The sequence below is a fragment of the Corythoichthys intestinalis genome, chromosome 2, assembly GCF_030265065.1.
Source record: "Corythoichthys intestinalis isolate RoL2023-P3 chromosome 2, ASM3026506v1, whole genome shotgun sequence".
NCBI lineage: Eukaryota > Metazoa > Chordata > Actinopteri > Syngnathiformes > Syngnathidae > Corythoichthys > Corythoichthys intestinalis.
Window position 1 is genome coordinate 25,771,766 of NC_080396.1, and position 17,727 is coordinate 25,789,492.

At 38.8% G+C, this 17,727-nt stretch overlaps 1 protein-coding gene across 1 annotated transcript in view; it reads right to left on the reverse strand.

Moving 5' to 3' along the window:
• Nucleotides 1–5,381: 5,381 nt before the first annotated feature.
• LOC130911349 (Krueppel-like factor 7) overlaps nucleotides 5,382–17,727 on the reverse strand; it is a 40,520-nt gene continuing 28,174 nt past the window's right edge. Inside the window, exons 3-4 of the mRNA XM_057829231.1 lie at nucleotides 12,094–12,217; nucleotides 5,382–8,492 (exon numbers count right to left, since the gene is read on the reverse strand). Coding sequence (XP_057685214.1) covers nucleotides 8,441–8,492; nucleotides 12,094–12,217 — 176 coding nt within the window. The 3' untranslated portion in view covers nucleotides 5,382–8,440. The remainder of the gene's footprint in view (nucleotides 8,493–12,093; nucleotides 12,218–17,727) is intronic.

A 17,727-nucleotide genomic window follows, 5' to 3' on the forward strand; every position in this document is an offset into this window, starting at 1 on the left:
ATTTAGTACATATTCTCATTGATTTAAAAAAATGAATGAACTAAGGTAAATATAGCATTCTAAGTTTACATGAGTTGTCCTGAGTATCCAGTGGTTAATAAACATAAGAAATACAAAGTAGTACCATATAGGACAACGTCAAGGGGTGAAAGTGGGCTGGAACGGCGTTCCGGTAAGAATTTCAGTGCAGGAACAGAGCGGAACAGTGCTTTGATCTCGAAAATATGATAGCAACTGTCAAAAACACATGCTAAAAACAACCTGCCTTGAAGTGCTTGTGTAGCGTCATCCGTTTCCATTGATATTTATTATTTATTTATTTCACGGACAGCACTGAGCTCCACAGCTGCAGCAGATATCTGAGTCTGACGGGTCGCGTCGATGTGCGTATGCGCTCAGCTAACCACCCTACCTGGCCTGGACTCAAGTTATCCATTCAATTGGCTGACACGTGATCAGCATTGATAGTTAGCTGGTTGAAAATAGGTTCAAATGCACGTGTTTTCGGGGACATAAAAAGAACAAGCTTGTTGAATTAATGCGACAAAAAGGGCAATGCGACTTCAAGAGAAAGATAATAGAGTTGAAAGGACTTATTTTATTTTCTCTGATGGGGAGGTTCAGGGCATCATGTTAACCCTATAATGCCTGACCCTAGAACTAATAAACAGAAAATTCAGATTTTTATTCAATTTGAAAGCTTTATGTGGTCCTTAAACGTAAAAAAAAATAAAAATATTTAAAAAGTAATTTTTAAGTATACATAGATGTGTGTTCTCTAAATGATACATGAAGCATTATGTGCAGTTCTCATGGTAAAACAAATATAACTAAAATACGGTAGTAAAGTTGTAAACATTTTTTTTTACTGCAATGAGGTCCGGAAACGCTTATCTGAAATGTGATGCATTTGGCAGTATAGTTTATGTGCACTTCTGTGACGTTTTTTTTTTTTTCATTTACTTATGTAAAACTGCTTATTTCCGTATTATATAAAAAGTCAATGTTTGTGTAGTCTTAAAAATATGTTCCATTTCACTGTGCATAATGTAAGTCATTTGTACTTATTTTGTTCATCTATGTTACTTTAAAGTGCCTGTGACACAAAAAAAAACATGTTTATTTCATAATACACGCGGTATTTTATGCTCCTTAATGAAATGGACCGCTTGGCTGTGTGTGGAAACGATTGCTGTATTTATTTATTTTTTTTAATCCCGCGCCATGAAAATGAGTGACTTCCGGCAACAGTCTCGAGTTGAGAAAGAGGACGCTGTGACGTGTATGGAGGAAGGAGTCCTCTTCACTATAGACCCGTACTGTTGTATGAGAAGGGCTAAGGATTCAGCTGATTTTGCGGATTAATACATTTATTTTTCGCATCACGCCAGCCAAACGGCTGCAGAAAAATCTTGCTGTATGAGGGAGAAGTGTGTGCGCCCTTTTGGGGTTTTAAAAGGTTCCCATTCACCGGTGGATATAGACCAAAACAAGCCCTACTACTGTGGGACCATGGGACTTACGAGGAAGTGAGTAAACATCATGTTTTGTATTATGTCAAATACTGAGATCATTTTAACATGTAGGTGGCTTGCATTTTGTGTCTGACATGCTCCTTGTCCCCTCGGCCGACGACCGGCGGCTTGTCGCACATCTCCCAGCCGGAACATCACTATAATCGGCTTATTCCCTTCTTTATGTGCCCGGTGTTCTGTCAAATTTTCCGACCGATCAGAAATTGCAACTTTGAGTTAAAAATAGCCACGAATACACCGATTTCAAAGTAAACACTACAAACTTAATTTAAATAAAGGATGTCAAGTTCAAAAATATCAAAAATAGACCCTTAGGTAGACATTTGTAAAATTACCCAAAAATAAGGAGAGAAGACACTCAGTTTTCTTGGCCAAGAAGAGCAAAAGAGTGACCAGACAGAGAAATGCTAGATTACGCTGTATGCTCACCAAAATTGATCTGAGGAAAAACCCTCCTTGCTATTTTTATTTAGGGGTTTGTCCTAACACAGAAAGGGTGCCTCCCTGAGGGAGGGGTAGCACGCTGGAGACACCCATGTGATTTTGGTTGGATATGTGTGAGCATGTAGGTGGAACTAAGTAAGTACACGTATGTAAGCAAAGGCTCATGTAAACAATGGTCAAAATAACCCAGACACTTCAGTTATGCAATGCTGCGGCCATGGAAGATGTCCTCGGATGGAAAATTGTCCTCGAAGGTCTAGACGAAAGTCCAGACGCCAGGTGCTGAAGATGTCTCGGAAGGTCTAGTTACGCAATGATGCGGCCATGAAGCAAGGCAGTTGTCATCCCGACCCTCTTTACTCTTTGTAACACTTAAGCATTATACTACAACCTAGTATAGCACGCAATAATCATTTACTGGTTATATCAATAAGAGAAAAATATGGCAATATGTATTATTTATGGTATATATGAGCACAAGCAAATATTCAATCAATCAAGCAAATATTTAATCAATCAACCCTCGATAATTACCTCGACAAAGGACTACTTACGTTTGATCATGGATGGGGATGTAAAAAGCTCTCCTCATACACATTTGCTGCACATATTAGCTGCACAACAACTGCAGCCGCCCTCCTCCACTGAGTCTCTCTGTTTACGACTTCACCGTGTAGGAAAGCATTATTTTGCCATATTTGTGTTGTCAATTTGGCAGCTACACGCTCCTCCGACGTCGGCCGGTTTGTTCAGCGGTCATTGTCCAGCTGCTTCCCCGACGAGCTCTCCTATCTGTAGCAGCTATGTGTGATTTTCCGCTTCGAAGACATTGAAACATCACTCGGTTTGGGTTAGCATGTCGGCTAACTGTCACGCCTCTTGGTTTGTTTACATTCTCGGAAGCCGGGGAAAGGAAATGACATAAGCCCGATTTAGGTGGCATAAAATATCGTTCTGGAGGTGCGACAGTCGAGGTGAAGTCGACAGTTTTGACCAGTATGAGTAATTTTGCCATGTCGTCTTGAATAAATGCATTTTTATTATTTCACATTCCATTAGCACAAGACTGTTATTTGTCATGAACATGCCATTTTTTTAGCTATTAGGGAAACGCACTTGGATGAAAAGAATATGCTGTAAAAATATTGGAGTAGAGATACTGAAACAATGACATTTTGCGGCTCTCTTCGTCGCGTTTTCCTCGTTGTGAATAATCCCCCCTCAATGGGCTGCATACTAAATCAGATGAAGTCATGACTCCGCTGACGTCATCCACCTGTTGGGGACGCTAGAGCCCTATAATGGTAGATGTGGCTAACTGGCAGATCAAAAAAAAAATTTCTCGTCATCTGTGCTTTGCTAAATTGTTGTATATAGTAGAATCGTCTCAAAATATGATTCTAATTCACATAATAATCCTATTTAATACTTTTTTTCTCCTGTCATACGCACTTTAAAATACAATCTTGAATGCAAATCAGTTTCTCACGTATGCCTTTTTACAGTAAGTGTAATGTAGTAGCCTAATGCATGCTTTTTTTGTTTGTTTTTTTTTTTGCATTTCTTTGGTTTTATGAGGTTTGCCCCCCACCCAAAAAAAAAAAAAAAAAAAAAAAAAATCTGACTCTGTGGCGACCTTTTTGTCAGGAAGTTCCGGCAAGAAATTCTAGCCACTTTCACTCCTTACAACGTCCGTTTCCTTTGTGTACAATTTTCTAAAAATTAAATAATGCGTTTCAGGGTGCAACTCTATGCAAGTTTATGAAGATGTCTTAGTAGTTTTGTTGTCATCGTATCAAGCTAGCTGCACAGCGAGTGTTCCAGATTACACTTAATTGCAAAACTGAGCAATTTAAAGTTTAAACAGTTATCATGACCACTCAAAGAAATGCACATGCACTATTTTAACTTTTAAATAGGTATTTTTCATTGTATATATACATTTGTTTTGTGTTTTTACACATTACTGAATCCATTGTTGTATTTATCACATTAGAGAATCAATTAAAGGACTTCTGAATAAGCATTGCTTAATATATCTAACGTGATTTCAACTTTTAAATCTGTGTTTTTCACTGTATATAAACATTAGCTTTGTGTTTTTACATATTACTGAATCCATTGTTGTATTAATTATGTAAGAGAGTCAATTAAAACACTTATGAAAAAGCTTTGCTTAATATATATGTAACGTGATTAAAAGAAATACAATTAAATTTTAAATAGGCGGTTTTCATTGTATGTACATATAAGGTTTGTGTCTTTACAAATAACTGAATCCATTGTTGTGTTTATCAATTACAGTCAATTAAAACACAAATGAAAAAGCATTGCTTAATATATACGTGACGTGATATCACAAATTGTATGACTTTTGTCCCTCTGAAGCTGCCGTACACAGCAAAATCTGTGGAGTTAATTTTTTTGGTTTAAATTATTTTTGAATTAATCTGTGTTAATTTAGGTGTTGTTTTAACACTAGCAGTGTTAATAAATTAGCCACACCTAGTTTAAGTGCACGTGTCAGAAAACAAAGCAGGCGCAAAGACTTGTGGGTGACGTGACACCATGACTGTAACTACTGTTGTCTGTAAATAGCTGGAGTGTGTTCGGTTGAAAAAACACATAATAGTGAGCCTGACTTCTATTTACGTAAGGAAAGCAAAGTCCCTCTATTACCTCTTGCGAGCGCAACAGTAGGGTACAATTGCCAGTTAGGCCCATGGTCTGCACAGGTGTTCTCCACTCAACCGGAATATCAACAACATCACAATGAATATTTAAAATTAACACTCCTATTGTAAGAAAACAAATGGTGTTTCCCCATTTTGCATTTAAAAGATTTGAATAGGAATTGCTTAACTTGTACAAGTAGTTTATTTTAAGTATTAGTTAAATCATGTAGGCATTTTTCATTTAACTACATAAGTTAACAGTTACTTAGAGCAGTTGTGTGTAACCACTTGAAGTGAGGTTCTTACATAAATATTAATTTCCATTTTTTTCCTTGAGTTACTGTAACCCCTAACACTGTCAGTTGTACGGAAAATGATGACCAGAGCAGTGGGGAGTGTCTATTTCTTGAAGCGCATGCTCATTAGGACAGATTTTGCAAAAATATTCCCCTTGAGATCTCACATGTAACAGCAGGATTTTTTTTTTTATTAAATGCGGAGTTGTCCCACTGTAAAACTACCTTACAGGAGGAATGTGTGCATTACTGGTTGTGGCTTCACTTGGAGCTCAAGTCTAAGTACTCTTACGATGAATAAAAACACAGCAGGTATTGAACAATAATTCAATCAATTTTCATGTAGTTGTAGCAAGAGTTCGGTAGATAGCCTGGTTGTAATTACTGATAAGAGAACACTGAGTTAAACAGATACATGTAAGCTCCTTGCTGAGGGTGTGAGTTTCAATTAAAATGTATTAGATTTAAAAAAAAAAAAAAAAAAATCCTGATGGGAGCTCCTCTTTGCCAGACCCGAGGAGAATTAATACACTGCATGGGACCATTTAGCAGGGAGTAATTACTCCCTAATTAGCCATTACTTATTCGATTAGCCTTTTATCAGCTGGTCATGGTCAAAAGGCAAGAATAGCGCAGTAGCCTTCACACCTTGTTTGCTAACAGATGTAATTACTCAGTGTGAGCAGGTATTTTCAGCCTTGCTGTGAACCATGGATTCACAATTCACAAAAAGGACAAACTGATAATAATTCTGGTCTCACTTTTGAGGCAACTGCAAAGAAAAACACCCTGGTTGCTCATTGGTGAGAAAGTACTGACTAATCAATTTAGTCTTCTTGATAAGAGGGCGTAGAAGTGCGAACATGTGATGGACAATGTGTGCATTTTGTTAGTGAACAGACCAGCCAGGAAACATTACTACTCCATGCCAAACTGCGTCTACGATTTATTACACATAATTACATTCTTAAATAAAAAAACAAACAGTTCATTGCATAGAGATATTACAATACCAATTTAAAAAAATGAATTATGAAACAAACCGGTAACAAAAATAAATCTTTCTCATTTTTCCATAATAAAGAACATTATCATACCCATACATCATAATATACAAATGATAAATTTGAAACACTTTATACAGTCAAAGGAAAGGGAGAAAGACAACATAGGAAAACAGGAAGGTGGGTGCGTTTTTTTGGGGAAAGAGGAGTGGAAAATGTTGCTATCTTGTGGAGAGGATATGTTGGGAGGGTGCGGCAACAAGGGGGGGGCGCTGGTAGAAAAAAAAAAAGTCTGATTTAAAATTCAGAAAGAGATCAGTGATGCTGAGATCTGCAGCCTACACCACGGACTGAGCCAGCGTGTAGGGGTGAGTGCGGTGTGTGTGTGTGCGCGCGTTCTCATGTGAGGGTGTGCTTGAATGTATGTGCCCAGGTTTGTGTATAAAACAGTTACTGTACAGAGATGCGGTGGTAGTGTTGTGATGTGCACAAATGGACAAATAAACATCAGATATGTTACTTTTTCTTGTTTTCCAAAACCGAGTGCAAATACAGACCAAAGAAAAATACACACAGGCACAGCATAATTGACAATCATTCATTTAAAGGACACAGAAGTGAACCACAAAAAAATTAAATTAGTATAAAAAAGTAAACATTCACATTTGAACTCCAATATTTCCAGCGTACACTTTTAGAGAATTAATTGAGTGGATTCCGAACAATGCTGTATTTGAGAAATTTCTGTGCTCCAGTCCAGGGTTGTCCATGAGAACGTGGAAAATAACCTAAACCACGTGTCCACACATTCATTCAACATTTGAGCCGGAATATTGAAACGCACGTAGAGCTGCCGTTGATGGTGCTAACCACTTTTATTCATTTTGTCTGCATCCATACCCGGACCGAACACTAGTACTTCTAGCTAAGAGCTGATCTGGTGCTTTACAAACTATTCTAAAAGAGAATTATGGGTGGTTGTATGTTTTTCATTTGACTTAAACAAAAAATCAATTTGTTTAATACAGAGCAGAGATTGTAGATCAGTCGTGCCAGAGCCTCTGTTTGTCCAAGCAGCCTGGATAAAAAGGCATTTAACGGAAGTGGTGACTGGGATTCAGGAGTCAGAGCACCATGAGGAAATGTAACTATGCTTCATTGTATGTTGATGTCTACTGTTAAAGTTTTAAAAGCTGAAAAGGCAATTGACTTTGCTGAGTGTGAAGATGATATCCTTCCCCTTACCCACCATCCGTCACCGTGGAAAACTGCTCTCCAGACTCCGTGAATAATGCTTGACATAAGTCACAAGGCATGACTTCCTAGATAACAATGATGTGAAAAAGTGTTAAGGTGTGAGTTTAACAAGGACTGATCAGTACGCCATTCACATTTTCAGCTGCACGTGCACAGAAACATTGCAGATACATTCACATTGATCTGTCAGCCAATTGATTGGATTTGTCCTCCTACTCTTACAAGTCCATTCCATGTCCTACAGGAGATAAATCTGTGGAATGTCCCAGGAGATGCATAGGGCCTGATTTACTGGAGAAAATTGGAAGAATTGAAGTTGGCTAAATTGGAGCAGTTCTGCATTATGAGCAACATGGTGGCTGGTCGGATGCCAATCACTCTCAAATGCTCGAGAGATCACTTCAGTCATCGACAGTTTTTATTTGGCTGCATCCATTTCTAAAGAGTTCTTCAGAATGGTTTATTCCGAACAAATATGAGATCTTTGATTAAAAACAATATAGCCTCTACATACATAGTGATCTTGTCTTTTGACTTGTGCAATGGGCCCAATTGCTTCCCAGTCTGACAAACGGGGGCCTTTCTTTTGACTTAGGGTTTGCAAAGAGTCAATTGTGCAATAGGTTCAGCTCCAAATTTCAAGTTGGAGATGGCCTCTCTTCTCCCAGGAATAAATTAGGTGATCATATCCAGAGGAAATTCTTCATGGATTATAGCTGTACCCACAAAGCTGTCTGGATGACCTCAATCAGTTTAGGCAAATAAAAACATCCTCCAATCTTCAAGTCTGCAATCACCAGTCAAACAAGTTCCATTGAACCAGCAGGATTTATCAATTGATCTAGGTGGGAAGTGAAAGAAGTCAAACAGAAAAGTTGTGATATTATACAACCTTTGAACAGAAAGGCTAGAGCAACTCAGCAAGAACTAAATTGGCTGCATGTCAGACAATGCTGCATGGAAATGATGCAAAAGTGGACTGAAACCAGGAGCTGCCAATTAAAGGTCCCACTCGAGGAGGCAGATGACGCTTCATGGAATCATATGGGACCCGTGTTTTGCCTGCCTGTGTTTAAGCCAATGGCATGGTGCATCTGCCTCTGCTTCAGAAATGCCAATTATGGGGTTTGACACCAGTCTGAGATCTGTGGTGACAATGTTTCTGCAAGTGATGTTGCCCTCTCTGCTTCCTCTCCGCCTCCACTCCCTTCTGACTTCTCTTGTGCTCCTCAGATGTGTCTTTTCATGTGCAGCGCCAAATGATCCGACCGTGAGAAACACCTGCAAACAACAGAGGGGGAAACGCTCTGTTAGTTTACAAACACTGGGCGGCGGAAAGAAGATCGTTTAGTCAATGGTACTTTTTGCAAGCAAGCACTGAGCCGTGGGTGTGGATGCAATTAGTACTCATGTAACTAATTCATAAACAGCATTTCCAGTTGTAGCGCCTAATGATTTGAGCTGTCATGCTATGAGCAACAGAAAGCTGGAAAAAAAAAAATACAGTTACTTGCATAAATGATTATCTGTAATCAGGAAACAGGTTTGATCACCTCTAATTAATTACAGAAAAAAGTGTGTGTTTTAAATGTTTTTATTTAAACACCATACAGCTACTGTTTTAGTAACACATGTTCACATGAACACCATTTTATGAGACCCTGAGAGGGCTGCAACAGGGGTGCAGAGCAGGCTGCAGTATGTCCAGATTGACACTGTTCTAACTCTATTTGTATGTTCTGGTGACTACAGTAATCCCTCGCTACTTCGCGCTTCAGTCCATCACGGAATTTTTTCAATTAAAATAAAATTAATACCGCATTGGCCCGAATATAAGACGGTGTTTTTTGCATTGATATAAGACTGAAAAAGTGGGGGTCGACTTATATTCGCGGTCTAGACATTATACCCATTCACGACGCTAGATGGCGCCAGATATCATTGAAGCGAATGCTGAACTTGAGGAGTAATGTTCTGTCATGACAAATCTCAGCTACTCTCAAGTTTAACCAGTTTGCATTATTTTATTGCAGTGTTTTTCCTTATTCAGATTCGTTTCAAGACTACAGTTACAGTTAGACCTCACTTTGAAGGTTAATGCAGTTATTGCAATTTTGTTGTTTTATCACAATAGATTGGTTTATTTACATTTCAAAAACCAGAAGCTATTCATTTATGAATGTGATTGCACTTTAGTTTACATATTTAAATGTGAAGATATTAAGATTTAAATGAGGCAAAATAACATGCTTTTTCGCTCAAATATTTTGTTATAATCATTTGTTTCAGATTTACTGTAATTATTTTCTGTATAAAAATTAGGGCTGTCTAAATTATCGCGTTAACGGGCGGTAATTAATTTTTTAAAAAATTAATCACGTTAAATCATTTGACGCAATTAACGCACATGCCCCGCTCAAACAGATTAAAATGACAGCAAAGTGCATGTCCACTTGTTACTTGTGTTTTTTGGAGTTTTGTTGCCCTCTGTTGGGTGTGATTGATTTTATGGGCTTAAGCACCCATGAGCATTGTGTAATTATTGACTTCAACAATGGCGGGCTACTAGTTTTTATTTTTTAATTGAAAATTTTATTAAAACGAAAACATTAAGAGGGGTTTTAATATAAATTTCTATAACTTGTACCAACATTTATCTTTTAAGAACTACTTAAGTCTTTCTATCCATGGATCACCTTAACAGAATGTTAGTAATGTTAAAGCCATTTTGTTGATTTATTGTTATAATAAACAAATATTATACTTATGTACCGTATGTTGAATGTATATATCCATCTTGTGTCTTTTCTTTCCATTCCAATAATAATTTACAGAAAAATATGGCATATTTTATAGATGGTTTGAATTGCATTTAATTAAAATTAATTAATTTTAAACTGTAATTAACTCGATTAAAATTTTTAATCGTTTGACAGCCCTAATAAAAATGAATTTGGTGTTCAAAAAGTCTTTTTTTCAAATTTGAGTCTTGAAAAAGAGGGGGTCGTCTTATAATCAGGGCTGTCTTATATTCGGGCCAGTACGGTAAATGCAGGATTTTATAGAGAAGTCCCGTCCGATTACGTGCAGCCTGTCATTCTCCCTCCTGAAGTTTTTCTTTCTCACCAGGCACCTCAAACTTGTTCAAGTTAACGATGAGTGAGAAGGGAGCTGCTTTGAACTTGCCACAGAAGCTTGAGCGTACTACCTTTCAAAAAAAAAAATAATGGAATTCCATGCAAGGTTAAACATTAAACATTTTTTTAACATTGCAAATCCAAATTATATAAGCCCTTCATTCCAAAAGTATTGAAATTATATTTATTTTTTTGACCCTTCACATTGTATCTTTTCAGCAAGATGGAGGTAACTATCAGTGTTTTGCTATGGGGCGGAGTCACACTGTTAAGCCACAAGTCACCTGTCTTACTGTCATGACTGCAAGCATTTCCACTGCATGTGAGTGCATGCATGTGTGTTACTGTCTTACACCATAAAACAGCTCAGCAAAACACAGGTTGAACGATAGGCCCACAAGACACTCCAGTGTGTGTGTGTGTGTGTTTTTTTTAATTTTTTTTTATGTAAGTTCAGTGAAACAGATGGTAACGAATGAGTCACAACTCGGGGGCACCACACCAGCTGGCACACCGCGGGTCTTTCACCCCCTATTCACCACTCACCTCCCAAAGCCCCCTCCCCATCCTCCATCTTCAGCCTGTCTTCTTTTTCCCCTCTTCCTTCATCTCAGCAGGATCTGCTTTGAGCCCGTGGGGTTGGGTGCCATGCGACACATGACAGAGATGAGCCCGAATTAGGGAATGCGCCTGCAGGCTAGGGGGTGGTGCTCAGATGCAAAGGGTAGATAGGGAATTGGGGGGAGGCTTTACTGTATTTACAGTGTGTCCAGCTGAGGCCTGCTGATGACAGGTGCTTTGATGGCCATGAGGCGCTCAGCTGCACAAGCAAGCTATCAGGTGACGCGCACTTGGTGGCAAAAGACACTTACTGACTTGCTATATGCTGATACTCATTATGCAGTACGGTCTATTTAACGGTCAAATTTACAGCATATGCACATGATTCTGTTGACTAGTCACACCTAACAACGCATTTACTTTTCAATATAGCCTCTGACACTGATATATGGGTCAATATGGCGCCATAAAACTATCTTTATGATGCTGCAGATGCTTTACAACTCTCTCAGATTTATACCATCGGATACGCGTTCAACAAGATCACAAAAATGACCTTTTCATCCCAGCATCTATTCCCCAGAAGACAAAATTGCTGTGAGATCCCCGAGGTGTCAGCAAGGGTCGGATCACAGACAGAAGCTTGTAATTAAAACAGGGCTAAAGATTTTTGTGTCGCAGTCAAGCCTGTTCTTTTTATAGCAAATAATGGTCTCAGAATGCTTGATGGTTTCACCAGCCAGGCTGCAAATTAACATTTTGCTTGTGTTTCATTATTAAACAGAGGCTGTGTTGACTAATTAAGGTAGGGAAGTAGACAACAAATTACGTCACATTACCAAAGCGCCACTGTTTGAATAATATCTTCGTTTCTTTTGTTAAAAAATATGCAGAGCTGGATAAAGCTTCACTCCAGGGCCCCCAATCCATCTGCCAAAGAATTAAATATTTAGACACTGAAATATCGTGCGAGGCAAACTGCTTAGCTGGTCAGTTTACTCTGCTCAAGGACGCTCGGGATCAGAGCAGCAGTCACAAAATGTTCTGGAAAGTAAAGTAGGCCAGCTTGAGGCTTTATTTACAGAAACATACTGACCTGTATTTAGCATCAACCCTAGTTTGAGTGTGATTACTAAAAATACAGAGACAAAAGAGTGGAGTGTTGGGAGAGCACGTTGACAGACCTGTCGCAGTGGTTGCACTTGAAGGGTTTGGCGCCGGTGTGTTTGCGGTAATGCCTCGTCAGCTCGTCGCTCCGCGCAAAACGCCATTCGCAGCCCTCCCATGAGCACTTGTAGGGCTTCTCACCTGGATGGGGAAGGGAAATGAAAACACCTGTTTCATGAACAACGATACATTAAGCAAAGACACATGATTATGTCCCAGTGGTGTGTGAACATGCTGAACACACAGATGAAGGCATTGGAGGAGGCATGGAAAGTCATCAGAAGTGTACAAATTTTTTTAAACGTAATCTAGGCCGGTCGCAATAAAAAATTTTATCGATATGCGATATTATGGCACTCCCCCAATTTAAAAAAAACATTACAATAACACTGTGAGAATACAGTATATATTAATAGATCATGTACACCCATTTAAACGCAATAAATGTTTACTGTTAAATTCAAAAATACTTTTTAGGAAATCACAACTAAAAACAATAGACCATGACAACAATATTAATACTGCACAGAAACACAGAAGAAATAAAATGTGTTTTTTAAGAAAAATAAAATTCCACTTAGTAATTTAAGCATCTAGACAAATAAAAACGTTTCCCCTCATAGCTTCTGCTATGGCGTTCCATGTGTAATACAGTGGTGCCTCTACATACGAAGTTAATTCGTTCCAGCAGCTTGTTTGTAAGTTGAAATGGTCGTATGTCGAGCAGGATTTTCCCATAATACATTATAATTCCAACAATTCGTTCCACAGCCCAAAAACCCACACTACATCCATAATAAATACTACTGTTACTATTGCAAATAGCAATTAGAAAGAGCAAAACAAATAAAATATGAATAAAAATCAGAATAACAATAATATAATAATAGCAATAATAAGAATAATACAGTACAGTACCTGTAATAATGTAACGAATCAGCTTCTAATGTGGCAAACTTTTTTTTGCTGTACCTGAACGCACCGCGGGGCTGACGGTGAGCAGGAGAGCGCTATTTTACTTTCTGTTTCGATCCTGGCGTCAACAGCAGTAGACACTTGGCGAGTTGATGGAATAAATTATTTGAAACCTGACGAAGCTGGCGATTTCTTAGGCGATGTTGGCACAATAAGAACTGTCACCTTAACTTATAAAGACTGGCGAACGGAGGGGGACCGCCGGCCGAGATCGGCATTCTACGACCCAGTTCATGGATGCACACACCATGCTTATATTTTGCCATCATTCACATCTTCATTTCAATGGTAAGCATCATCTTTTCTTTTTTTTCTCCACCTGCACTAAACGAAAAACAGAACTAAAATGCATTTTGCGTAGTTGGTAACAAGGAAGCCGAACTTTTAACAGCACGTCAGCCGCACGCGCGCATGCAGGTGCACGCGAGGCAATAAATTGCAGCGGAAAAATTATCGCCTTCATTTTTATTTACCGTGCGATAAATGGAATTATTGCATATTGCGACAGGCATAACGTAATCAGTTACATATTGTGAATTAACATACTGGTGATAGCAACAGCATGTTTTTTAACATTCAATTTATTTCATGATCAGATTTTTTTGTATAACAAAATAATTAGCATATAATCAACCATCCATCCACCCATTTTCTATACTGCTACAGCAGTAAAGCTATTATTTAGGCTCAATTGGAAACTGGAATACAAACTGATTTATTGCATGTTGAGAGGTAGCGTTCACCCTGGGCTGATCACCTGTCAATAACAACAATGACACATTTGTCTTATCCAAACTGGCGGTCCCAATTCGAGCTCATATTTTAGTGATTTAATCTTGATTTGATTTGATCCCAAACCACAACGGGAGAAGATTTGAAAGCTGATACAGTTCAGCTACTAAACATATCTTGCAATGACGGTGTGCACAGGAGAAAGATTATTAGACTTTTATTGTATTTATTTATTTATTTATTTTTACCTGTCCTGTTCAGCTGTTTGACACAGAGAATGGAAGTCTAAGTGCCCGAATAGTCTGAACAGTTTTAATGTTTCACATTGAAAGTCTGACATACTCCCATTGTGATCATTCAAAATACCTTTTTATTATGACAAAGCAGCGAACAGGAAGGAATTATGGGGGGACAGAAGAAAAGAAACACAAGAGAAGAAAGACAAGAAACACATACACAAACAACAACAAGAAATACATTGAACATCTAGACTAATTACTAATATGCTGGTGCCATCGTCAGCGACGTGTATTTCCGGTTTACACCATGTGGGGGCCTATTGGCCAGTGATAGAGGGGGACGGGGGTGTGGGTGTCTATAAGCTAAGTGATTGAAAGGGGTAGAGTGTAGTGTACACAAATCCGTTCTGTGATCTAGAACCCAGTAATCGTGTGAATCTCTTATGAATATAAGCCCGTTGGCGACCAACCCTATGCCGCACCATCGCCAATCCCGGCACCAGGACCCCAAACCCGAAGATTATTAGACTTTTAGATTTTAATCCATTAATTGTTTCTTATTTTTGAATGAGAAAATTTGGTAAATGACAGAGACCAATAGAAGGCATTAGAAACCCAGATAGCAGACCAACATTGAATAAACGTTGATTTTCCATCAAAATCATCAGTATGGTTAATATTGAAATTTTCAACAATAAACAATGTTGAATCAATGTTGCAAATACCGATGACACATGACGTTGAAACAACGTTGTTCTATGGTATGTCAGGCGATGGTTGGGTTAACATTGTTTTATAGTTGATGAACTAATTTTGAAAAATAGTTCATTTATGACTCACCTCGAACGAACTCCACTAGAAACGCCTCATTTAAGGATAGCCATATTTAAAGGTAAGCATGTAGCGCTTTGTCACAGCCTTTTACAGCAATTCTGTTTTACGGTAGAAAGAAACACGTTTGTCATTATTACTTGTATATAAAACCCTTTGCCTGACACAATGTGACAATTTTCCCAGAATTGTAAGAAACGGTGCGTTCGCTGTGATTGGCATTCAAGTGAAGACCTACTTAGCTTGGATGTTAGCTAAGTAGAAGTTCAGGCTAGCTAAATTTCTTTTCCAATTCAAGTGCTGAAATTCTTAGAAATTACACAATCGAGCCTAGTCAAAATGAATTTATTGAACTCCACAGTGCTGGCATTTTTCCATCGTAGCTAGCTCCGTTCCCACATGTAGCCCTATTTTGGTTTGAGATTGGTTGAGAAACTCACTTCACCACAAAAGACTGAAGTATGTTAAACTAACACATGATACTGTATGTACCTACTTGAATTCCTTGATATGAATGAACTCTGAAATTTTGTTTGTATTTTCAGATACACTGAAGAGGCAGATAGAGATGGACGTGTTACAATATGCATTTGCTGCTGTTGTGCAGAAGTGGCTACGTTATGCTACGGACCGCATTTGAGGTCATTTTTGCAGCGAAGCTCACCAGACTGAAGAGGAGGCTTAAGTTTGAAATGTGTTTACTGAGCGTAACTAAGAATAATTTGAAATCTAGACAAGTTTTTTTTTTTTTTTTTTTTTAATTCATTTATGATATTACTGTACCTAATAATATTTTATCAGTCAGCCTAGCTGTTTCTTCTGTCTGTATATAAAGGAGGACCTCTAAATACTGGTATATTTGAAAGCAAAAATGGCGTCACGGTTGAAAATGAAGGAAAACATGATATTGATTCAGGCTTTTTCCAATATTATTAATAATCAAAATGACGTTTATGTTTTCTACGGATTTAAACGTTGGAAAATCAGGGTGCAAAAGTGACACCGTTGTTTCAACAATATAAGATCGAGAGCAGAATGTTGATTCAAAATTTTTTCAACGTCAGTCTGTTATCTGGGAGGATTTTGAACACTTTTACAGTTCCCACTATCAAAAAGGCGGGCAAGTGGAGAATTAATCCACCGCACAGGAAGTGGTCCCTGACAAATTGCAAAATGTCCACTTTGCAGAACAAAGACAGGCGAACGTCCAAGCTTCTGTGTTCTGTACTGAAAAAATGATCAACGATGTCACTAGTGACTGGTTACTGTCAACTTCACTTTCATCACATTACAGTGTCGACTTAAGAACAAATTGAAGTCGAGCAAACCCTACTCTTTACCTAGAAACACTTAGAACAGCTGGTTTGGGCCAACCGGCTGTGGTCAATCAAGCCCTGGGAGACAGTGATGCCAGACTGTGTTGCCTAGCAACGAGGCCAAGAAAGGAGGAGTGAATGTTGATACTCGTTGCATGCAACATGAGGAGGCAGTAGTCAGTGCAGCTGGCTGGATCTGGCAACGGCACGCTGCCATGCCACCGGCCAATTACCGGGCATGCCGGCAGAGCATGGAGGCAGTTGCCTAGCAACGGTAACTGTAGAGATGTACAAAGCAAAGGGGGAGGGATAGTTAGAGGTGGTAGCGGTAGTGGTGCGGAAGGAAGGAGGAAGGGGGGCATTAAGAGACCAGTGCTTGCAGCAATAATAACCACTCAGCTACCGAGTCCTCCGACGATATGCTGCCCCCGTTGCCTGGCAACAGAATCTACCTCCCCCACTCTTTCTTTTCCTCAAGATACCCTCACAAAACAGAGAACGACGCTTGTCTCCTCACACACACGTGAACACATATGCACACACGGCTTCCATTCAGAGGGACTGAGTATCAGTGAAAAATGGAGATCAGTGATCTAAATCCAGCAGATTAGCCCAAACTCGTGAGCATAATCAGATTACGCTCTTGTTACTTTTAGAAAACATGTAATCGTTTATGTTATGGATCATTTCATTCAATTAAATTATCATAAATCCTCTGTCACCATTTAAAAGTGCCCAGAAGGCACTGTCCTAACATTTAATGCTGTCCAAATGCCATCCCTCGAAAATCCATAATCAAATAAAATGAAAAGTTATATATTTACATCTGTAATCTGATAACTGAGTGTTTCCTGAGTCTCGATAATCAGATCATGTGTCATCTGTTACTTCTGAACTTTCCCTCACACACATACACGCACACAAAGGGAATGCTCTCCAGCCTCTCAGGTGCCAGTGTTGATCTTAATTGCATTCCGTCCATTAACTGGAGCCAATACTGGGCATCTGGGTCTCAGAGGTCATTAGAGAGGCTCTCTGAGAGCGCTTTACAGGCTCCAACCTACAACTAGCATTCTAGCCTTTGATATGAGAGAGGGATGTGGGGTTGGCTGCATGAAAGGAGGAAGATTAGAGATGCAAGGCATGCTAAAGAGAGCCATGAGGTCAGATCAAATATTCATGTACAAATCAAAAGACAACTTGTAAATTATTTTAAAATCACTAAAAGGAGCTGTTCATTGATCATTTACAGTAGTTGGTAGTCATTATCCCATAGTGACTATGGAAATAATGACAGACGTGTAACCCTGACAACCCTGACAGTTGGTCTCCAACGTTTAACACTGTAAGCAACATTGGTATGGTAATAAGTGACAATACATCATGCTATCATCAATGTTGACTTGAATTAATACTGCATGTGGGAATCTCATGTCTCCAATAGTGGTAAATTACAGTGAAGCGGCTACACTAAAATCAAGTAAAAGATGGAGTTCAAGTACTTCTGCAAGGAGAGAGGAGGATGTCGAATGAGCGACAGAGGAAGAATATCTCAAGC